Raw genomic sequence first — 24,041 nt, 5'->3', positions numbered from 1 at the left:
TCACCTAACATCTCCCTCACCACCTCCTTCCAGCTTTCCCCCCTTCTATCCCAGCCCACGCACCCTTCCCATACATCCTCCCATGTTTCCTCCTCCCCCCCGCACTTTGTAATTAAGTACATATACATTGTCAATTGTACCCATGCCTTTTCTGAATCCCGTTTGATTTTGTGGTATCAAGCCCTTTTCCTCTACCTCTCTTTCTAACCTATCCGCTAATGCCATCGCATACACCTTATACAGAGTTGGCATCAACGTCACCCCCCTATACTCTTCTACCCTTTTCCCCTCCCCCTTCTTTACTATCGGCGCTATCAATCCCTCTCTCCAATCCTCTGGCTAGCCCTCCCCCATCCAAACTCTGTTACATGTTTTCCATATCCACTGCTCCATTTCTTCCCCCCCATACCTACATACCTCGCTAACTATTCCATCCCCTCCTGGTGCCTTTCCATCCCTCAGCTTTCCTATCACTTTTTCAATCTCTTCCCTCTGCAGCTCCCCTTCCCCGTCCCCCTTCCTATTTACCGTCCCCCCGCCTTCTGTTACCTTGCTTTCTACTCCGCCTAATAATCCCATGAAATACTCCCTCCATTCCTGATCACCTATTTCTTCATTCACCCTTTTCCACTTCTTTCTTTCCCTGTTAACTATCTCCCATACCTTGTTTTCTGTCTTTGCTTCCGCTGCGTCTTTTATGAAACCCTCATTTTCTTTCTTTTCCCTCTCCTCGCATAGCCTATTATATTCCTTTCTTTCCTTTCTATACGGGTCCCTTTCCCCCTGCCCCTTTCTCCATTTCCTTAGACTCTGCTTAACTTCCGCTTTTTTTCGCCTACATTCCTGACCCCACCATCCCTTTTTCGCTTCCCTCCCCCTCCCTCCTACATCTATAATAAGGCTCGTCTAAACTCCCTTATTCTTTTCTCTATCTCTTTGCCTACATCCGCTTCTCCTATCCCCTCCCATTTGACTTTTGTTCTAAACCTCATCCTACCCTCCTCTGCCCAGTCTCCTCTACTAATTCCCCCTCCTTTTTTCCCTTCCTTGTCCTAGTCACTGCCCCCCTCATCCACACTATTACCGGGTGATGATCCGAGTCAACCCTATCCCCAATCTCTATCCTTTTGTTTAACCTCTTTTGCTAACCCCTTTGTATTTTTGGCGAAAATTTAGGCGATTTTGGAAAGTGTTTAAATAAATTATTTCTGGCACTATTCCGACGTTATTTTGCGGGAGAAATCGATTGGGCGCGGTTCCAATACGCTGCGATCAACGCATCAAAAGTTAGAGCCAAAAAACGAGAACCTGTATTTTCGGCATTTTTCAGCAGGTGCAGTTTCCTCCCTAGGTTCTCTCCTCTTGATCCTACGCTCTTTGCGCTGCGTTTTGCGAGTTCCTGGAGGTCAAATTAGTCAGGAAAGGGTCATACAAATCGAATCTGAGACCAGAAATTTTTTGGTCGAAAAATGAAAAAAAAGTAAGGCTTACCCCTTTGTATTTGTGGCGAAAATTGTGGCGATTTCGAAAAGTGCAGGAATAAATTATTTCTGGCACTATTCCGACGTAGATTTGCGGGAGAAATCGATTGGGCGCAGTCGCAGTACGCTGCGATCAACGCATCAAAAGTTAGAGCTAAAAAACGAGAACCTGTATTTTCGGCATTTTTCAGCAGGTGCTTTTTCGGTTGCCGTTTCTCTCCTGTTGGTCCCACGCTCTCTTCGCTGCGTTTTCTGAGTTCTTGAGGGTCCAATTAGTCGGGTAAGGGTCATACAAATCTTCGGAGGCGGTTGGCGATGGACGCGGTTTCGCGTCTCCTCAGGGGGTCATCGAGCTGATGAACATTTCTAAGTCGCAAACGACCAATAGTATTACGTACTCACTTTGTGCCGACTCAAGCTCAAGCTTTCATACCGACACTACTCAGGCTGCTACGAATGTCGGTGAGAGCCTGTTAGGTAGAGTCGATAGAGCAGAACCCTCCTACGCTCGCGCGCTCCTACGAAAACTGATCACAAACATTTACCCAGGGGTATTAGTCGTTGTATTCTCAAGTCAACGAATAATCTGAAAATAACTCATGGGGTGAGGAGAATTTGTCATGTAAAATCAGTGGCGAGGGTGGCGAGTCATACTTCTTCATTCTATCTGATTTTTTCAATTTCTTTGTTTTACTATGTATAGATACTCCGAGTTCATTCAATAGGTTTATCCTCAAGAACACAAATCTACCAAGATTTTCTGTAATCTTTTAGTCAAACCAGTTTCACCGGAAATACGATTGCGCTTATTGCGGAGGAAACTTGAACTTCTGTCCTTCATTCGAGTGTTGCCCCATCTATAATTGCCGTATATTTACGCGCCAAAAGCGGCTAAAGACGCGGGAGTAAACGATGGAGTGAGACATCGGCGACCGATCCAAGTACGTGAGACTAGCAGTGTTGTTCATTAGACAAAAAAAGTATTCCATTCGAGACAGCCAGAAAATTGGCGCCTGCCAGATAATCGTAACGCCAAGAACTGTTAGAATCGGTTGAAAATGTCGCAGCAGTACGTTGACGCTTATTTCAACACCCGAAAACGGACAGCTGCCGAAGACGTTAGGAGCAGGACCAAAGTCCTCATCCTGGACGATGATCAAGCTGTGAATGTGGCAAGCAATCTGAACGATCGTAATGTCGATGAGACAAAAAACCTCGACTCATTAGCCTCTCCGGCCATTCAGGGGGACGATACTAACCCCAAAATGAGTCCGAAGATCATCTTCGCGAACGTGGACTCCAAGCAGATCGAAGGCTGCGAGATTCGCACTAGCGTTGTTCGTCCCAATCGCGTCGTACGAAACATTCAGTTTGATGCGGTGAAGGCTGGGAGCCCTAAGAGCCCGAAATCCAGTTCACGGAGCCGCAGCGGTGCTCGTATGAAAAAAACCGCAACCCAGGAAGGCCAGCCGGACATCCGCGACACCTTTTTGAAACTGAGCAAAGACGAAGGCGAAGCCAAACAAAAGAGCAACGTTATTTTCGAGAAGAAGGGCCTTCTAAGTCCGACCAAAAAGCGACCGTCGACGCCTCAGAAAGTTCCTCAGCACTGCGCTATACAGAAGGTCACCAACACCAAGGCCTACGAGACAGCCGAAGAACAACCAGCTGCTGGATCTGTGACGCCTAAAAAATTATCCACAATGGACGCCTTAGCCCAGAAGGATCTCAGCCTTGGAGAAATAAAAAACCGAATTAACCGGTCGTCCAGACTTGCAGAGCTCAAAGCTTCAATTGCTAAGATCAACAAGTGTGCTGCGAAGCTTGGCGAGATTCAGGCTAAAAAACCTCAAATCCGGAAGTTTGAAAATATTGAAGTGGAGGTTCCTGTTAGGTATATCAAATTCCATATTTTTGTTACATTCTTCAGTGCCGTTGACCCCTTCCTTATAAAGTCACCCAGTTGCGCTTTGCTCTCACCTGTAGATTGGTTAGTTTTTTTTTTTTAATTTTCATACCATTACGATAAGATAAATAGAGTTTTCTATGCTATTGACAAAGGCTGTACAAAAAGAAATGAGTGTCCATGAGGCAAGGTGACATGATGAAAAGCTCCTTATATGTTTTAAGAAAATATCAGTTTACTGATGAAAAATTATTTTAATTTCTTTTGTTTAAAGTCCGCAGAAAGCGATGATGTCTCCAAAGAAGAACGTCTTAACCCCAACAAAGAACGTTGAGCTGCCAAAGAATGCTAGCCCTCAAAAGCGGCTACTGTTTGCTCCTAAAGAGAGTTCAGGCAGTCCTAGTAAAAGTCCTACTAAGCAAGCTGCCTATCAAAAATATCAATCCTTGGTTGAATCTGGAACACCGACTTTGTTGCTACCTTACAATTATCGCCTTTTGGCTGAAGCCTTTAGATGTGTTGATACTGTACGTAACCTATTCAAATCAAATCTTTGGGTACTAATTATTTCCAGTTTCGCTTTCAATTGCTTTTCTAGTGAAATTTCATGCTTTCTGGAAATTTTAATACCAGCATGACTGGACCTTAGAATTTTATGGTTATGAAAGAGACGTACTATTTTACAGGTTGTTTCATTGCTGTTCAATCGAAAAGAAGTTATAACATTCAAGAAGCTGAAACCAGCAGTACAGGAATTACTGAGGCGCAATTTTACAATGGATCATTTGGCACAGATTAAAACAGTGTATCCAAATGCCTTTGTGTTTAATCAGGAGAAATTACATAACTTTGGTTCTTCCTCCAAGCAGGATAAGTACGAACTTGTTATAACGCCTATGGTTGAGCCAAAGAATGGGAGAAACACACCAGATGCTGACAATGTTCTCAAGTCTGCCTCGGAAATGAGCATGTGTCCAACGGTCTTATTGCAACGTCGAAGAATCTTCTACAATACGCTTTTAGGTGAAAATCAAATTCCGTATAAGAAACTTATTCATGCAAAAAAGAAAATTCTTCCAAAATTTAATTAATCTGTATCTATTTGTGTTCACGAATCATGTAGAATTACTTCTTGTGCATCGAGGTTTTGATCCACGTTCCGTTATGTTTTATGCTCTTCATCCTTAACAGCTTGGTTCTTTCTTTACAGATCTGGTCAAGGATTGTCATGAGAAATATCTTCTATCATTGAAGCCTCCAATGGTTATTCCAAAGGAGAAGTTGACCAGATGGCATCCGGAATTTGATGTGGAAAGTTGCGCTACTATCGAAAAAGCTGAACTGCCGCAACCTCCTAACATTGAAAAATTTACAACTGCCAAAGACGTACTTCGTAAGTTCACAAAAAATCACAAATACTTCTGTCATATCTATTGAATTCTAACGAGTTGTGATAGTGATTATTGGTTACAACGTATTTGTTAGTATTTTCCGAACTTTTCAAAGGCATTGAGTAATTGCAAAGATTCCTTTAAGTTGCATAATAACATGTAATTCCAACTTGCAGTCTTATTTTTTTTCGTCAATCAGTTGCACAATTGCTGACTATCAGCATAAATGTTGACACAATTTAACATTGAGTAATTTATTGTAAATCTAGACAAGAGACCCATGACACAATTAGCGTTGAAAATTGTGTTTAATGTTTGACCCTAATTTTGCAATATTTCAATGTAGATCACATGCATCAGCAGATACCTTTATATGATGCAATTATCGAATAAAGATAGAATCGTTATATCAATAAATGCATTAGGCACGCTGCTTACAGCTGCCAATTATTATCCAGAACTTTCGGCACTACTCATTCAATCGTTCAATTACTTGTTCGTTAAGCGTAAATTATCTGATATGATGCTTAAAGCATATGCTAAAATTCCACCCCTTATAGACGGCTTCAAGTTTCGTCTACCGAGACACCAGACATTGGAAAGAATCAGTAAGCTAGTAACTTGGAACGGAGAAGTTCAGCAATTTGCTGGATTAAAGTAGACGCTTTTACCAGGTTTAATTATGTCAATATTTTATAATAACTAAAAGGGGGTTTGTATTTTTACAGAGAAAGCCAAGGACATGTTCAACTGCAACACGCGTATGGAAAAGGCTTTGCAGAGGTTGGCAGAAGCTAAAATGACATCAAGATCCGGTTCACCCAGCTCCACCTTGACTGTCGATGTATCAACTCAGATTAATGATCAAGAAATGAGAAAAGTTAACATTTCTATTGTTGATACACCACCTGCTACTCCTACACATAACAGTTACCTTAGCACAGCTTTCAAGGGTATTCCAAAAGCGCTTCTTGAAAAGGTATGTCAAGTTTTGCGAAGGAAAAACATTTAACTAATCGAATTACCATAAAAACTGAAAAATATATATTGATTGTGTTTGTTTAAGTGATAATTCTGGTTTTACAAGCTCATTTAAAAATTCTTTATCTCGTGTGTAACACAGGTTCGCGCGAAGCAGGCAGCGAAGGCATTGGAATCAATGACGAGAACGTCGGACTCAGACAAAGAGGCAACTCAGTATTCGCGGTTGCCAGAGCTGTCCAGAATTCTGCGGAATATTTTTGTCGCGGAAAAGAAGGGTGTCTTACCTATGGAATTCGTTATCAAAAAGCTCGATAATTCTTACCGGGCAAAATTGACCCCCAACGAGCTGGAGGATCTTATCAAACTGATGTGCAAGCTGCTTCCTGTTTGGGCGAGTATTCAGAAGGTGCAAAAAACTAATTACTTGAAATTGACCAGAGATATCGATGTCAACAAAGTTGTCAGAAGATTTGAAATAATGGCCAATAATAAAGTGAACGCTTCTTAACAGTGGTAAGCATTGCTATTGTAATAGAAATTTAATCGACTTGAATAGGCAATTTGAATATACCCATTATTCAGTGTACAACAGCTTCAGCTGTGCCATGTGAAGAATGTAAAAGCTCATTTGTGATACCAAATCGATTCAAAGACTTGAAGACTTGTGGAAAAGATTTTTTGATGCGGGTTTTGCGATCAACACGCAAAAGTTAGGTTTAGATTTAATTTTAAGAAAACCTTTCACTTTCCTTTTTGCATCCGCGTTTCATACCGTTTTCTTTTGACCGTGTTCAAGCGCAATAGATTCACTTTTGAAAAACCTCAGATTTGTTAAATATTTTCTCATCATTGGCAATATACGAATTCTTACCTTATCGCTTATATGATGTTTGTCAATTTTGAGGTGATATTTTATTAATCCATGTCAGAGTACAGATCATCTCTTCTCCATCTAAATAGGCAGTTACGATCTACTATTCACTATTTCTTCTTCCTCATGCGACTGACGATATCAGTTTACATTCCATATATTTACTTTTTGTTTATGATATATGATTGTCAGTGATAAATTTTTTGTTCTGTCGTTGAGTTACAATCCATTTGAGTATCTGAATAATTATGCCGATGGAAGCAATATTTTAAAATAAGGATTAGTATTGAATTTTTTCGTATATCGTTTACACACATTTTAGTTTGTCGTATTATTTGCAAAGAAGAAGAATGGTATATTTGTCAGATTCATTATTTGATATTTCTAGACACATGTCAAATTTGTCGATCTTCACATTTTATAATTTAATTTTATACTAAGTTAAAAGGCGGAATTATACCTGAGGTCAGAATTACTTCGGCTGTGGCATTGATAACTCGAATAACTTGTATGTTGTACCTATGTTTAATATTAGATCTCTTCACTAAAAAATTGGAAATTAAAGACAGCTGTTATCCAAATTCAGAATTATTAATTTCGAGGGTTGAAATGCAATCCAGTAATAAGATAACTGAACAAAATAAAACTTCAAAAATTAGTTATAGATTTCACCACGTAAAGATTATTTTTCGGTATTGTACGTCGCGTTAGAAGAAGCGTCTTCCTATAAACTATATACTACTTATATAATAAGCAATAGTATTCGTATTTACAATGTTAAATGATGTACGAATTTGTCTTTACTTGAAATTCTTTGCATGGTCCAAATTCAATTGATTATGGTAACATGACTACATGGAAGGACTTGCACAAATAAGTTTTAGAAATTTTCTGGACGTATGTTAATCGAGCTTAGTTATAGCTAAATATTTATACATATACCATTATTGAAGCAATTATATCTTGGGCATCGACTGATTGTGAGTTTTTTGTCTGCACAAATAAAATATCCTTTACGCAGATTTGGAACATTTTTCTACGACCGAATCGGACATCGAAACTTGTGGATTTTTTTCCATCATCTCCTCGAGTTTACATTATGGGATTATGTAAGCGATAATAATACTACAAAATGAAATGCTGATAATGTTTAATATTTTTGAATGCTGGTTAATAACGTTATACAAATCTATTTCTATTGTAGTCGTAAGTACATGCATATAAATTGCTTTTTGTATTCTTTGAAATCAGGTGATTAGGCATCAACGTGACATTTTTTTTAGCTATCGAACCATATTATTGGTATGTTTTCTGATTTCACACACAATGTACAGATCCGTTAGTTTTTCTCTCTTTCCGAGAAAAATATTTCATCAACTATAAACGTGTACCTATATTTATATACATTATTTGTATTTTGGAGAAAACTGTCACATCTCAATAAATTGCAGAAAAAGGAGTAACGAAATAGGCACGCGTTATGTGGAATGGAGGACCCTGCACGTATTGATTTTTTTCGTCCGTCGCGTGCACCAAGCTAATGGAAATTTCAGGCAATAATACCCGTGATAAAATATAATTGTAAGGAAGACGAATATTACATAGTTTCTTCCTGCTTAATCGTAACCAAGAATAAGCATAATTATAAACTTTATTCCCTGTAACGTCTAGGCAATGTCAATATCTAATAAGTAGTCAACATTTCAATTTCCTAGAGACTCTTTGGTTTCGTGACTATATTTAGTGTGTAACAAGACTATTAATTTGTGTAGGAACTACAAAGTTATCGAGAAGAGAAGCATAATATCTATTGACTTGCTATCGATAATGCGGGTCATTGCTTACTTTCAAGAGATTCTTTTAAAAAATGATGAAAATATGTGAATCTATGCACATTGCACGTATATGATGAAAAATCCGTGTCATTTGAACATGCGCGTTTGACGCACATGATTTTTTTCTGCCATCTGACACGTTACTGTTAATCACTGCGAGTCTTCTCGTTGATAGCGACATCATTGTCCATCACCAAATGTTCAAATCATGTTTAAAAGACCCAGGACGATTTCATCACTCCGGAGTGCTGAACTGCTGCTCCATTTCGCTCAACATGTTGTACAATCTTGATTTCAAACTATCCGGTACAGCAGCCCTCGGTAAATTTGTCACATCACCGGCTGGATTTGCACATTGCCTCAACATCACCGCCAAAGTGCTTGTTGTGTGTTGAGACATTAACAGGCCGGGGATTATTATCGTCCCGGACAAGGTCCAGCCGAGAAAGATTTTCTCGCATATTATCTAGAAAGAAAATTATGCAATTGTAACCGATTCGTCGGATTAGTCGTTACATAAACTAGTTTGATATCGACGTAGATTCGAATGCAAGGGGCCTTTTTGAAAAATTGTAAAATCGTCAGAAAGCTTCGGTGCCTAAGTACCTGAAGGTTGTTGTTTACTACCGGAGACTCGCACTTCTGTTTCGAAGAGCAAAACGATCTGCAATCAAAGAAGTCACAGTCCTCGTGTTTCTCGCAGGATCGTCCGTCAGCCAAGAGGCGGGTAAGTGCCGTTTTGGAAAATACCGCGTCCAAGTCGAGGAACTTCAATCTTTGACCCCCGGGAGGCAGTCCGAAGTGATTGATCTTCACGTCGCAGAGGTGAAAAGGCTCTACGAAATTCGAGTCGAATTCCTCGAGGAGGTCGAGGATCATCACGGCCAGCTTCAACCTTCGACAACGGGAGAAGTCGCAACGAGTTACGATTTTGCAGCATCTATCTGAGAAGGTTTCACGGTGTACCAGTAGACGACTGGAATAGTGAACCGAATTTTGAGAACGTTTTCAATCAAAAACCAATTTCCAATTTGATTTGGGTTGGTGTTATTCAAGCGTACGTTGATCGAGCTTCGATTTAAATACTTTCAGCCGCCAACTCAAACGTATCCCCTTAATTAATTTTACGTAAAAAAATTGAAGATGAACCTCTTTGCCCATTCTGGTTTCGAGTCCGAGAGGGCAAGAACTCCGGTCGGCGTTTGGATGGGCTTCACGTATTCGACTGCGAAAAAGGTACCGCAGGTTCCGATCAGTTGCGGAAATACGTCCCTGTCCTCGTAGAGGATCGATAGGATGTACTCGTTCTCCTGAAGGAGCGGCCAGACATTCTCCATCTCCAGATTGCGTCGTGTCGGGTTCGTCTCGACGTGATGTCGCCGCAAACGGCTCAAACGCTTCAGCTGCTCGCCGGTGATCGTCAGATTCAGATTGTTTGTTATAAGGTCTCTAATCATGTCCGCGAACTCTTCCTCGGAAGGGAAATGCTTGATACCAGCGGTGTCCGTCCAGAAAAGGGACTCCGATTGATCGGGATTCGACTGTATTCTGTGGCAAATTCAAGACCCGTGATTTTTTTTTCAGTGTTGATTTCTGGCACGACGAAAACATATAAATGTTGTGTAAAAATTACCTTCATATACAAGAGAAATTAATTTGCGACGAAAACGAAAAAAAGCTCGTATTTCGCCAGTCACTGCGATGGAATCCGAACTATTAAACGACTACCGTACTGAAAATATTTCTATCAGTTAGTTAGGTCTGTATGGTTGACTGTATGATTTTTGATGTAGTTTATTCGTATATATTTTTTAGATATTTTATCGAATTTACAAGATAAATCATGTTATAAATTACATGCTGCATTCTTTCAAATCATTTTATGATTTAACACACGAACATTTTCAGTAGAGTACATCCAGAAAAGTATATGGGGTGAACTTCCACCTCGGATTCTTTTTCTTGGATTCTTTCGTGTCGAAACTGACGAACACTATGCCTGATGATAAAATTTATTAACTCCAGTACCTTTTTCCATTTAATATAGTGTTGCTTTTCATTGAAGTAAACTGCTCAAAACGTTGAACAGGAAAAAGTTCAGCAAATATTACTTGTGTTTCTCATCTTAAAATATGGAGCTTTGCCGTAAATCTGCAGAATCAGAATGATGTATGAAACTTAGCTCTTTACCTGGAAGCCTTAAAGACCAGCCTTGTAGTTTCCCAATGCGCGGAGAAAACGGCTTCCTTTCCAGCGTGCAGCGTCTCGCAGGCCAGAGAGTGAATTCTTTTCTCAGAACATAGGGGACCACACAATATTCCTGCCGCAGTCCCAGAGCTGTGTAAGGAACACTGAAAATTTTTCATAACATCCTGTTAGCTCGATCAATTCGCGATGAAATATACTCAACTGTGATTTGTATATTACAATGCAATATCAAGAATTATCGTATTTCCAGTCATGCAGAATTGAATGATAATTCAGTCCCACTAGCATTTTGAAAGAGGGAGGAAAACGTTGGTCTAATCGAATAATTCTATACTCGACTAAAAATAAACTTACGCAAGAAGGTTTTTAATACTATACAAGCTGCAGTAATCGTGGAAAAATATTTTTCGCAGACCAGTGTCTTCAATCGTTTCAAAAATTGATGTTACAAACGACCTAATCAAAAAACCAGCTCTCCCGTTTCTATGACTTTCAATTTTTGTGTTCGAAGTTGTCACGCGCTACGGCGCTACAATTATTACTTAGAAAAATGTATTTGACGCAGAGATTGTTGTTTTCGGATCTACAAATAAACAAGCTTATTATACGATTTCGGAACCGAATTTCCTAGATGGAAAAAATTCTTGTATACTTTAATTATTCATAAATTTCGCATAAGCATACATCATATAGCGTATCTGTTATCTAAGTGTGAAATCACACCCGCGCTGCACGCGATAATATCGAGTTACATTGGAGCTGTTGATATTCTGCGCGAATACTTTCGTACTTTGAAGTTTTTATGCGACGGGTTTTAAATTTAAGCATTTTTAACATTTCAAAAGATGCGAGTTTTCAATGCAACGAATAACTATTTCCTTTTGAAGCATGCAAGTACAAAAAATAAACGACAGTTAATTCAGTCAAGTAGAATTATTGGACACTGGACTAAATTGTTCTTATATTTTAACTGAACAATAAATTCCTTCAAAAGTACCGCGTAGTTTTGTCATGGCTTATACGATTGGCTGCAAGTTTTCTGACATCATACCAATGATCAACCCGCGCGTATTTCAAACGAACTAGGATTAATTCAAATTTCGCGAAAAACGTGTAACGTTCCTCAACAGTTTTTTTCCACTGAACACGAGCAGTCAATGTACCGAATATAATCAGAGATAGGTCTTTGAGGATATTTTAGTCTGTGAACGAAAATATACAGTGTAAGGTCAAGTGTGGTTACTGTTTGAGTTAATAAAAATTCAACGAATTAACGAGTAGAACAGGCGTCTGCAGGCTATTAATTAAGGTTGTAGCAATGGCAATAACAACAATGAGTAGCCGTCGTGGCCGCGCAGATGAATGCAGTAAAAAAGGAAGAGCGCTTGCGCGTTTCTTGAAGACTAGTGCAGTCATCACGTGACCGTCTCAGCTGACAAAGTCTACACACTTGCCGCACGCGTTGCGCATCGCTGCAAAGTGTATCGGGGGTGGCGTATATCATATATTATACTTATAGTGAAGTATGCATACGTGCCGTATTTAAAATTATATAATATTATATTAATATTAAATACACTCACGACTTTGGATACGTGCCTCCAGGCCTCTAAATTCGTGCACATTATCCCCCAGTGGATAAGCAAGTAGACGATGGATGCCAGGACGAGAAATGCTGCTACAGAAACGAGTTTGTAGTGGATTATGAAGCCAGGTAACCGTTTGATGTTCATCTTCGTTGTAACTGTGCTGTGTGTCTTCTTCTATTCTTTGATAATTCTCCACCGTTGCCAATTGAGCTGTTAACTCCTTCTTCTTGTATCATGAAACATGCTCCAACATCTTCGAGGATGATCAGCCGCTTTGATTTTCTTACCGGGAATTCACCGCATGGTAATTCCGACCTCTCATCCTCCCCATTGTTACTAGTTTCAAAATGTTTTCACGCAGCTTACTCGAAGAATACATCTGCAGCTTGATTTTTTCCTCCAGCTGCCGCACTTGCTGCGAGCGCCTCTCATGGATTAATCACAGTACGTAACAAGCCATCTAAAATATTGGACAACGCGGCAGATGGAGCCGCCAGTTTTCGTATTGAGCGTCTGTATCCGCCTATGGCTGCAGCCGAAAGCACTTTCAGGTATGTACGGCTGCCTACTGTAGGGCTACACCGACCTGCCTGGAAATCAAATTACTGTCGGTAATGTAGGGTGCGAGACTATCGATCTTCCGTTTTTTCAAACTAGCATAGCTGCCAATTAGTGAAAGGGTGTTTTTCGTGTTCATGATTTACAATATGATTGTCGATGATCAACATCAGCTTAGGGCAAGAGTATAACAACATAAAAGTAGTTGTTCATCGTATTTACCGATGGGAACTAACTCAATGCAATAAATATTTGATGATAGATGTATTTGTGAAAGTATTTGCTTAACTGACAATTTACAATCAGGCGCCGATCAATTCAATTTATATTCGTTACAGAACAAGGTGGAGTGCAGGTGATAATTTAAAATCTTTGAAACGTTGAAGTAACTCTGTATCGGATACCAAATTTAACAAGTCAGGTGGGAAGAAATTTGGATAGGTTTCAAAGTGTATTTTCATCCTAGACGTCGTTATTCCGCATTTTTACGTATTTCAACAGGCTAACGCGAAGTCGCTGTAGCTGTCGTCATGGTTATTCCGCGAATTTGCTAACATTTGCAGGTCTTTGCTCTGGCCTCACGGTTTAAATGACTAGGAGCCGCGGGTGACGCGCATAACTTTATGACGTACGTGCCGAGGCGCGTGCCCCGTTCACAAATAACCTCGTTATCTGGGTGCGTCTACTGCAGCTCTACGCATGGTTAAACTTGTTACATACATTGTATCTCTATAACGGGACAGGGCCGTTTTACCTGTACAGTCAATCTACTCTTTTCAATACAGTGTTCGGAAACGAAGACGCCATCTTGTGACTGAAAATGTATCACTCGAAAGGACTCGTATTCAGTTATAAAAGTTGATTTTTGTCACTGTTTTTACTTCGCATTAGCTCAAAAGAATGAAATAAGAATTTCACCGCTTGCACGAAGTTTTCTGTGCCTTGATATTTGGATAATTTACCTACAATGATCTGCTTGTTGATTTGAAATTTCGAAAAGCATGTACACGTGTTATTTGCCTCTAGCTGGAAATGCGATTGTGAGTAATCCTCACGTTTCTGAACGGATTGAGGCAGTGAATGTCATTTAATTTTTTTGGTATGCAGAATAATTTTGTACCAGACGAGCGATTGCCAACATCGCAAAAATTCGAGTGTTATTTTTAAATAACGAGTGATCGGATTTTATGTAAGTACTTATATACAACCGACGCTTCCTTTATCCAACAGGGTATATAGCTCGATCCTAGATACTGGACGACGAGTATAAAGATTTATCATCACTTATTCTTACGATGGCATCAAAAATCTACGTCGCAGTGGAAAGACCGACGATAAATCACGATGAGTTAAAAAGATCCCTGAGTCGATAGTTAGAAAATTTATACGTACACACGCGTAAAGGTGATTTTCATGGATTAAATTTTCGGTTATTGACAGTTGGTTAAATGTGAAATTATACGTCAGTGGCTCTATATATCATTTTGTTTGACGTTAAACAATATTCAATATGTGACGAGTTTTGTAAATCAGTTTAGAGTGTAAATGAAATTACAAAAGCAGCCCTTTCTGATTCTGTGCAAGAAACAATGTTTCTCTCGATATTATAAACTTGAAATTATCGTCAAGCGTTACTTCACGCCTAACATTTTTTCATCGAAAGAATAATTTTCACATCAGATACATATGTATCCAAAAACTTGATACGTGACAATCACTTGTACATGCTTACAAGTATTGCAAAAGGAAACTTATGGTACGGTTGGTTCTTGATCTGCGTTCGGATATAACAGTTTTGAGAGTGCAGAGTTCCAACTTAAGTGCCTCACAGGATGAAAAATCACCTCTGGGTCATCCGTGTGAAAGATATAAAAGAAAATGCCGATGACCTTACAGTACCGGTGATGCAACCGACCCACAGTAGTTTTGATTCGAATATCGAAAAAAGCGGTGGTCGGCGCGCGGCGAGTTTTACGCCTGCGCAACGGCATCTTGACGCGCGTCGCGAAGCTTTCGCCGACGTCGATGGGACGCGGTTTTACGAGCGGCGGTACCGAGCGTCGCATGCTGCCGCCTCGCGGCGCCTTCGTCCTATTTTCTGCAGCGTTGGTTCGCGAACCAGATGCGAATAATCGCGGGTACCTACACATGTGTGAGATACCTGCGTGCTGCGCTGTCCCGCGACCTTCGATGCCCTTGTCAGACCGCCGGCGAGCCGTCGTCATTTTTCCAAAGCAACGCGCACCGCTCGTCTCGACGCGGATCGTCCTCGCGAGTGCCGACTCCACGCTGCTCTAATATGATAACCCGGCGTCACAGAACTCGCCGGCAAAAAAACAGCCGAGTGTCAAAGTGAGGAGTGCTCATTTTCGAACGCAGTTTATCCCAAATTTCGCCGGATCCTCGTTGTCACCGCTGCAGAAAATCACATCGGAGTTCAAATTTCAAAAACAGTGAGTGAATATGTTGTCAAATTTATTTTTGCCGCCTTTATACCAATGTATCGAATTTCCGATCTTCTTCCCAGTTCGTCTCAACTCAAATTCCGCGTATCGCGAGATGCGCAAACATTGCCAGAGCGTGCAGAAAAATTGTAAACACTCATCTCGGCTGAATCTCTACATGCATCCACCTGCAGTATCTGTGGATATCTTTCTTTGTGTCTACCTTGTTTTCGCCTTATCATTCTGTAACTTACACGCTTTTATACACATCATATGATATACACGCACACGCGTTTGAAGGAGGACAAAATTTTTCGCGTACGACGCGATGGCAATGTGCAATGTACTACATTTATACATGCACATGTATGTTTTAGGCATACGTGACAGTGAGAGTGCAATGTGTACATTCGTCCTTTTTCCCCTCGACATTTGATACAGGCGACCTATGCACACACCGCGGGTTATATACGTTATTTGAAACAGGCGCGTCGTCGTTTAATGTCTAAACATAGGCGCGATTACTCTGCGTAATTGTGCTGGCGCTCTGCCAATTATTGACGATGTGTTTCGTTTTTTTTCCTCATTTTTTCTCACTTCCTTCTTACCGTTGCGCCGTTGATCTTTTTTCTTTGCAATTCGTCACACGTAACATTGCCTTGACACATTTAACCGCGAAATAAGGACAGATAAAGGAAATTGTTTTAACAAAAGTTATAGCGGGATATTCAATTGCAATGATATTTAGCTGAAATTTAAGTTTACCTCCGACGTGCAATTGGCTAGACTGTTATGACGCAATAATGAAGAAAATTTTAATAGTATCTACGTCGTTTTATCAAGGTTCTGCAATATTCTGTTCTGTATGCGGCACTACGTTTCTCATTTAAATTTTTCATCAAATTTAAATTTACGTATATAAAAGTTTGTTTATGAAAATTTTTTATCAAGTACTCATCTACTTGTGGATGAATAAAAGAGAAATGAATATATCGAAGAGGAAACGTACAACACAAACGAAAAAAACTACCAATTAATTTCGCAGCAGTGATGAAATTAATCGGGTTAATTGATCAGGCGTATAAGAAGACGCGCGGCGAAATCCCGTCAGGATTTTCACATTCCGTGTAACGGGACGCGTGATATGTGTTGTATACGATAATTATGCAAAAACGGAAAAGAATAACGCTTAGCGACAAGTTTTAACCGAGCGGCATAGGCTTCGAAATTCTCGTGAGACTGGAAATAAATATAATAATAAGAAAAACCCCGAAAATAAAGATAGATAAATCGATTTCCGCGGACGTTTTCGTCGACGTTTCGACGTCACGTGAGAGCGGCTCGTCGGTCACCTTGAAAACTGCGAGAAAGAGAAAAATGCAGAGAGCGAAAAGGGGAGAGAAGCAGATTTTCTTCGGTCTTGATCTAAAAAAGTTTTTCATTCACGTGGTTGAGGTGAGCCCAATGTATTACGTAAGCTTTAATATGCCTACGTGATGCGGACGCCGGAGGCAGAACAACGAGAAAATCGCATCCAAGTCGAGTCAATGTGCTAAACAGCATCTATTTGCATACAGATGCTTTCATTGCGTACATACTCGCAATTAGGCGAAAGCGGTTTATTTCTAATTGCGTACCGTCTGACAGCCGTATCGATCCTACATATGCGACGCATTTTCCCTTCTTTCTTATCATCCTGTAAAATTATCTGATCCCTTATTTCAGGGTACTTGAGTGAATTGAAAAAATTAATTCACTTATAAATAGAATCGATGATCTTCCGAATATTGGACAAAATTGCTTGTGTCCCACTTTTTATGTACTTTCCACATCGTGCGATTGTGTGCAGCATTGCTGCATGATGCATCCTTCCTCTGCCAAAAATATTTCTGTAACTCAAGAAGGTTGCGTATATGTGTATATATATATACATCTATATATACACATCTATATATACACGCACGCACACACACATGTATAGTAACCTATATAATAAGGAATTACACTCATACTCTGACAAAACTGTGAAGTGGAGAATTTAGGTGTCTCTTAGTCTCTCTTGTAAAGAAACTTCAATTCATTGATTTTGGTAGGCGTTGATGAGGCTGAAGTTAGTAACGTTACCATAACGAAGTATCGGGGATAAACATCATTGTTGCGGAATTTTAGACTGAATTTCAAGGAGTTGGCTTTGCAAAATATGAGTATATTTAGTTTATTATGGTTTGTTGAATTTCATACATTTTGAAAGGTGCGAAATAACGATTTTTCGTAAACACAGATCGTTACAATAACGTTACTAATTTCAGCCTCATACGCGTTGTATTATATTTATGAACAACGATGCAGAAACGCTGAAGAGTTTAACGAACGTTCGATCCTGTCTTTGCTGTATATTTAACTGTACGTCAACGTCAATTTACATTTACAAATTTCTTAAACAATGAAAAAATTCTCACGATCCTTTTATGCATGTGCACGAAACTTTTACGCGGGTTCTGCTAATTCCGACGCTTGTACGCGGTACGTCAAAAACAATCAAAAAGTCTATAATCATTATTACTATTGTTGTAATCAATTCGTATTGCGGGTGTTTTGGTGTGTTTAACTTGTCTATTCTACGATGAAAATTATTCTGTGCTTGACGCAACAGATAGTTCACACATTCTCACATATTGGCACACAGCGGCGTAACTTTTGAATTTTCATAGAACCCGGCATCGATCCAGCATTTAGACTTCGAAGGGTATTTCAATTTCCATCTTGAAAATCCTTTGCCGACTAATAATTGCGATCATTAATGAAATAATATTCAGTATCACCTGACTCAATTCATTTTTTCAACCTCAATCACCAGGCACAAGTGCTTGTAATGTAGGTTCAGGTGTTCATTTTCTTTGCGCAGTTTGTTTTTTTCTAAATAAAACTACTACTCTTATCGAAAATCCAATTTACTCAAGATTTGCAGATGCATGCTCAGTAGATATGATTTTCTCTCAGGGTATAAAATTACTGTATAATATACGGCGGATCGACTAGATTTAATAATAGGGTATATTTACTTCTTTTTTCCGAATTCAAGAATTTGATTAATAAAGGTGGTGGAAAGAGAGAGAGAGGGTGAATAAACAGAAAGAAGAATTTGCTTTGCTCGGGTTTGTTTTTTCTAATTTCATAAGCTTTCAAATCCGACATATGTACAATGGTGATTTAGGAAATGAATAAAACTACATATTATAACGTAACATTGTATAATAAGCAATTGCGAAGATTGAGTTTCTTCTCTTTGAGTCTAATAGGCGGCGAAAGGTTTTGCAGCGGTTGCACGGTGTAAAAAATCCATCGATAACAGCGACTGACTACTCGAACGAATCATATATTTATACCAGGTTATAATCATTATCGTTATTATTACTATTATCATCGTCAACCTTACATTGTAGCTGATTCTCCTTCGTTTATAATTTACTGAGGAGAAAGTTATGTTTCATTAGATTACTTCAATCAATAATTTTTTAATGCACGGCTCGTGTTAATTGCTTACGCTGCAAAAATTTATCTGCATTTCTCGACTTTCAGCCAGAAAGAAATAATTGTAAGAAACGAGAGTTTTATACTCATCGCGTATGTGTGATGTCAGTATCGTAATAGACAGCTGTACAAACTTGTCTCGTTTCATCGTTGCAGAAATTCGTATAGTGAACAAAATGCATGTACAGCATTTTTTAAAACACTAATCAAGCGATGCAAAGATTTAGGACAAATCCTTGAAAATGGGATAGAATAAAATGGATTTATCGATATCGTGAGATAGGATCCCGTGATAAGAACTTTGATATCTTTTATTCACTCAGGTATTACGCAAACTCAGGTGATGTTTCATACTTACAGTAATCGTTGCGTACAATATTACGAAGCTGCAGTGAGACACGTAAGAAGCAACATGGCGCCGAGAATAGAGATCAGCTGATCGTTTTATGGGTTAACGCCTCGAATTCGAATTCGGGCATTTGACTTGTGACATCACGTGGAAACCAAGTAAAAGGCAGGCTGGAACCGACTTTTATAATTAGTTTTGTAGCATTGTCGCCAGGCGCCGTACATCGAATGTCAATTTTTGATAAAGCTTTGAAGTAATTCCCCCTCACGACGAACGTTCCGAACTCTGATTGTAGGGTTCTGTTATTTGTGGGTTCCAGAGGTGACCTTCGGACGAAAGATCGCATTCCTTGCAGCATCGCGTTATACAGCTTTTCCGAGGTGAACCGAGGCAGCCCGAAGCTCGTTGACCCCGTTGACCTCTCCGAGAGCTTCAAACTTTCGTATTGTGTGTACGTGTGTGGCACTTTGGTGTGCGTCAAGCGTTCGGCGTTCCCCGTTAGAAAGGTCACCTTGGTTACCATTGACTTTATTACCCGCCCGTAATGGGGCTGCTAGCTGAACTGCCTCAACGATGATACGAATCTCAAACCTATATCGAGCCATGCGGGATGCTTACGTGCGAATACACGTGTAACTACATTTGCCGATTCTCACAAGCACCGGCCATTTTGGATTTCCGGTCTAGGATATAAACATCTGCTAGTTTGGTTCCATGAGTTATTACCGCCGTTTTATATTTCCTCGCGTTACGGAATCCGAAGGATTTCCAAATTTTCTTCACAGACTTTACTAAACTTTACTCGATTTCGAAATACTGTTTAATGGGATGCTGCTTCTAAGGTTTCAAAGGATTTAGATGATTTTTAAAAGATTCCAATAAATTTCGACAGTTTTCACGTTACTTCAAACGATGTCAACCATTTATCGTACATTTCGACCGCACGTGGTGCTGGATAAATTTCAAATGACTTTTTTGAGACATCACAGATTTCATATGCAAGGTGCGGTTTCAACAGTATTCAACTAATTTTAGATTTCAAGGCGTTCACCAAGTTCAGCTTTTTACACACACACTCGAAAGATGCTAAATTCACTGTTCTCAGACATTTATCAAAGGTAAAACTACAGCTAAGCAATTCTTGCCATCATTTTGTCGGAGGTGAAATAGCGCTTGATAATATCCAAAGGTTCGCATCGATATTACGATACACATAAAACCGCAAGCGAGCGGACGGCGGCCATGTTAATAAAACGAGACAATCTCAACTCCACTTAACCTACCAAATATATTACAAATGTCCTTTTTGCGGTTTCAACTCGACTTGTGAAGCTAAAAAATGGGTTGTTCGTCTCGATTTGAGTAAAACAATTGCCTTTCCATTGTCGCGAATGTGCCTCGAGTAATTCATCGCTCATCAAACGGATCTTCCCTTCTAGATGCAGCCTGATATTTCTCACGGAGTTGCTGAACAAGCGTCGCCAACTTGTAGTAGATACGCGAAATTCCGTTTCCAACTAATGATGACAAAAAAAAAAAAAAAAAAAAAAAAAACATAATCGTGTAAAAAAATAGTAACGAAGGCGTTTAGGGTTGAAATAAAAAAATAATTATCCATCACTGCAGAGTGACAAAGGTTGCACAGATTTACGTCCGTCTCTCGGGCATAACCAAATGTCATTCGATTTACAGTTTGCGACTGGTCCATGGCGTAACAACAGCTACCGATGCTGCTCCGATGGCTGGCGAATCGTGGTGCAGCACCACTCGAATTTAGAACGACTTAACGACACTGTCAAAAATGCTGTACTATTTCCAGCTGGGTCGGCCGCAAGTTTTGGCACACGCATTCGCGAACCTGTTTACAGAATTGTTGTATAGCATAGATTATCCATACATCTATAAGTATAAACTGTGTGTAAATGTGCAAGCCTATGGATTACGTTCCACATCGCATGATCGGGGGGGGGGGGGAGGGGGGGGGGGGTCTGCATTTTTATTTTTGAAACTCTTATTTTCGTACCATTTTTATTACATGTATGTATACGTTTCGTTTTGTAGCAAAACATTTTATTTCTTTTTTTTTTTTTTATTTTTCATACCATCCAAAGAAAACTGGATTTCGAATGCTAAGCCTGTAACTCTGTACACAATAACACCCGAGAGACACAAAATTTCAGCCCATGTTTGTAAGCAAAATTCACACTAACGTTGATACATTGTTTCTCCTTGTTTTTGTTTTTTTTTTTTTTTCTCTTTCTTTCCTTCAATATCCAAAATTCGGCCGATATTTGTTACCGGAAATTTAACATTATAATCGACTGAAGTAAATCGAGTTCAATTTAATTTCAATGAAATCTTCACGTATTGTAGAATAAAATGTGAACACCATTGTTATTAACTTTATTTCTATTTCTTGAACCTAAGGTCTTACCACTTTTCACCTCGTCATATACACGCATATTTTTTTTTTTTTTTTTTTAATTTTATTCACACACTCACAATCAGTTGCGATATCATTCTGGGTGGATTCCAAAAATGAATATTCCCATCTTTGACAAAAGCCTGCCGATTTTCGAATACCATTTCTTTTCAAAGGGATGTTAAAGCGTGCGAAAATAAAACAACGAACTGACAATCATCGCCGTTGTTATTTAGCTACCCTGCACCTGACAATGACCCAAATTTATAAACATCACTTAACCAGACGATGGTATACAATAGGCTTACGGCTTGTCAACTACGTGACACAAATAGCCGTCGAAGGTGTAAGCGAGCAAGCGAGTTTGCAGAGCACGAGGTTCGAGTGGTAAATTAAGTATCGCAAACGCGTGTTTGCGTTGTTGAACATAGTTGAATATAGTTGAATATATATATAGTACATTCTCACAATCACGTAGTTCCCGTTTGTACCGCGTCTCATCGGTCAACTGACAGGAAATTATTCTTGGCTATTTGTTTTACGATCCACCTACACAGTTGAGCAGAGTTAAGGATAACCAAAACCAGCAAAAGGCAACACGACACTTTAGAGTTTAGAGTTCATTCCGCGTTCGAAATTTCGACTCACTGGGTACATTTAAGCCAAATAACACACATATGGTGTTGCGTGATTGAATTTTATGGGAGCAACGACGTCTCTCGCGCGTTATCAACCACGTCTGTTATACAATTGTAATAAAGACAATGTTTCGTAGCTGTGAAGTAGCGTGAAAATTGGGGAATTCCATTTATACTGAGAATTGCCAACGAAACAATATATTCTATTTGTTGATCCGTATAATCTATTCTCGTCGAATAATTTTATTCAAAGATATTCCGGATCGTCGGAAATGTGTTTGGAAAAATGAATTTGCTATCTTCTCTTTTACTTGCGATTGATTCCGTTTTGTTTCAATTCAACATTCGTTCGACAACACATTGTTCGTTTCAAGAACGCTTCAACCATCACATTTACTAACTTTTTTCAAAACATGGACGAAACGAAAAAGATTGTCGATTTTTTGATACAGCCCAGTACACATGAAATGAATATAACCGCGAAGCAGCTCTTGAAGATTATTATGCAAATTAGGTCCGCTAAATATCCGCTGCTGCAAGTAGCTGGACACGATAATTAACCAGTGATAAGAATTGAATGCACCTTGCACTGTTGCTGCCAGGCTTATTATATAAGTAAAATGAAAAATAACAATTCTTAATTCGTATACATAATTAATTAATTAACGACCTTGTCATTCCGTAAACCACATACATCCAATTTTTCTTAGATAAATTACAATTTTTTTAGAAAAGAACACTTTTACGAATAATTTTGACGGTTTTATTTTTTTACGCGCATTTTATTACATTAACGCTCGTGCGACAAAAAGACGATCAGGAAAAAGGCAAACGAACAGAAAAAACAAATGTTTGCATCGTATAAACAAAAAAGGTGTCAACAAACGTAGACAGTCTAAAAGTTTTGCTCTGTAGTTATGAATTCTTTACATTTTCTGCTAAAAGCTTCGCTGATAAGTATGTATTACAGCCTCGATGGAAAAAGAAATGGAAAAGAAAACAGGAATTTTGTACCCGCGGTATTGAAGTAACAGATTTTTATTATTATTCTTTTTTCTTTTTTCGTTTTCGCGAGCAAATATTATTTTACCCAAAAGTGAAAAGAAACGTGATTTCGTAAACATGTTCGACAAACAACAAAACGGTGTCCTGGCATAATAACCGGTACTTCTTCTCGCTGGAATCGAGAATGCTAACTTCGAAACAGACTCATTCACTTCCGGTTTTAAATTGTCAAATTTTTATACATAGGCTCAGATTTAGAATATGAAATGAAAAAAGGTGTTTAATTTCGACGAAAAACAATTTAATCCAAGTTGAATGATTTAAGGCCATGTGGAACTCCTACCCTTACCGATCGAGTAAACCTACTCTTTTTCTTCCCACATTAAATGAACAAACGAACAAACGAAAGGCTACAAAAGAACGATACACCATCGAAATTTAAACCCTTTTCGTTTGTTTGTTTATTTAATATAGAAAGAAAAAGGGTAAGTTTGCTCGGTCGGTAAAGGCGGGAGTACTAAATGACGTTAAAATTATAGTTAGTCACTCTCGTGTTTCAGTAATGAACGCTTGCATGAAATTACCGATTTTTTTAAATTAAATTCGTAAGCGAGGAAAACTGGACAATATTAATAAACAAAGTTGAATAATCGAACCTTGTCAATTTTATATCCAAATAGCAATTTCGCTCATTAGACATTTTTATCCTGAAGAATAATTCATTGAACGGTTTCAGTAGTTGAAAAAGAAAAATTAAAAAATATTTTTTACTGCCCGCTGTGTTATAAATTTTAAAAATTACTTTTATACGTTTTAATACCAGAAGCCT

The 24,041-nt window shown here is 39.0% G+C and overlaps 3 protein-coding genes across 7 annotated transcripts in view; 2 read left to right on the top strand and 1 right to left on the bottom strand.

The window, feature by feature from the left end:
* Window positions 1-2,372: 2,372 nt before the first annotated feature.
* Window positions 2,373-7,652, top strand: LOC124183226 (DNA replication factor Cdt1). The gene is made up of 6 exons (XM_046571420.1): window positions 2,373-3,375; window positions 3,662-3,914; window positions 4,074-4,410; window positions 4,598-4,780; window positions 5,507-5,757; window positions 5,902-7,652. Exons 1-6 carry the CDS (start codon window positions 2,540-2,542, stop codon window positions 6,268-6,270), a joined length of 2,229 nt encoding a protein of 742 aa, XP_046427376.1. The 5' UTR covers window positions 2,373-2,539; the 3' UTR covers window positions 6,271-7,652.
* Window positions 7,653-7,766: 114 nt separating this feature from the next.
* LOC124183234 (divergent protein kinase domain 1C) lies at window positions 7,767-12,671 on the bottom strand. Of its 2 annotated transcripts, none has more exons than XM_046571443.1 (5): window positions 12,260-12,671; window positions 10,659-10,819; window positions 9,618-10,016; window positions 9,075-9,444; window positions 7,767-8,934 (listed from the first exon to the last, which is right to left on the bottom strand). In XM_046571443.1, exons 1-5 carry the CDS (start codon window positions 12,407-12,409, stop codon window positions 8,704-8,706), a joined length of 1,311 nt encoding a protein of 436 aa, XP_046427399.1. In that variant the 5' UTR covers window positions 12,410-12,671; the 3' UTR covers window positions 7,767-8,703. The 2 variants fall into 2 exon arrangements, with proteins under 2 accessions (XP_046427399.1, XP_046427400.1); XM_046571444.1 differs by having other exon boundaries at window positions 9,075-9,363.
* LOC124183227 (glycogen-binding subunit 76A) overlaps window positions 12,257-24,041 on the top strand; it is a 24,846-nt gene continuing 13,061 nt past the window's right edge. The window contains exons 1-3 of one of the 4 annotated variants that reach the window (XR_006870946.1): window positions 12,257-12,390; window positions 12,669-12,816; window positions 14,054-14,397. The gene's annotated coding sequence lies outside the window, so the exon portion shown is untranslated. Of the gene's footprint in view, window positions 12,391-12,668; window positions 12,817-14,053; window positions 14,398-14,914; window positions 15,277-24,041 lie in introns of those variants that run through there. The other 3 variants (XM_046571425.1, XM_046571424.1, XM_046571423.1) reach the window with 3 other exon arrangements.

Source organism: Neodiprion fabricii, chromosome 5 (assembly GCF_021155785.1).
Source record: "Neodiprion fabricii isolate iyNeoFabr1 chromosome 5, iyNeoFabr1.1, whole genome shotgun sequence".
Taxonomy (NCBI): domain Eukaryota; kingdom Metazoa; phylum Arthropoda; class Insecta; order Hymenoptera; family Diprionidae; genus Neodiprion; species Neodiprion fabricii.
The sequence above is the reverse complement of the archived record's forward strand: the minus strand, read 5'-3'. Positions and strand labels throughout refer to the sequence as shown.

What these genes read in the sequence shown, in the direction of transcription:
- LOC124183226 (XM_046571420.1), top strand. Translation starts at nt 2,540, where the DNA reads ATGTCGCAGCAGTACGTTGACGCTTATTTCAACACCCGAAAACGGACA. An exon ending in AACTGCCAAAGACGTACTTC is followed by an intron (nt 4,781 to 5,506) that starts GTAAGTTCACAA and finishes GTATTTTTACAG; the next exon opens with AGAAAGCCAAGGACATGTTC. An exon ending in CAAAAGCGCTTCTTGAAAAG is followed by an intron (nt 5,758 to 5,901) that starts GTATGTCAAGTT and finishes TGTGTAACACAG; the next exon opens with GTTCGCGCGAAGCAGGCAGC.
- LOC124183234 (XM_046571443.1), bottom strand. Translation starts at nt 12,409, where the DNA reads ATGAACATCAAACGGTTACCTGGCTTCATAATCCACTACAAACTCGTT. An exon ending in GGAGGCACGTATCCAAAGTC is followed by an intron (nt 10,820 to 12,259) that starts GTGAGTGTATTT and finishes AAAAATTTTCAG; the next exon opens with TGTTCCTTACACAGCTCTGG. An exon ending in AAACCAGAATGGGCAAAGAG is followed by an intron (nt 9,445 to 9,617) that starts GTTCATCTTCAA and finishes TCACTATTCCAG; the next exon opens with TCGTCTACTGGTACACCGTG.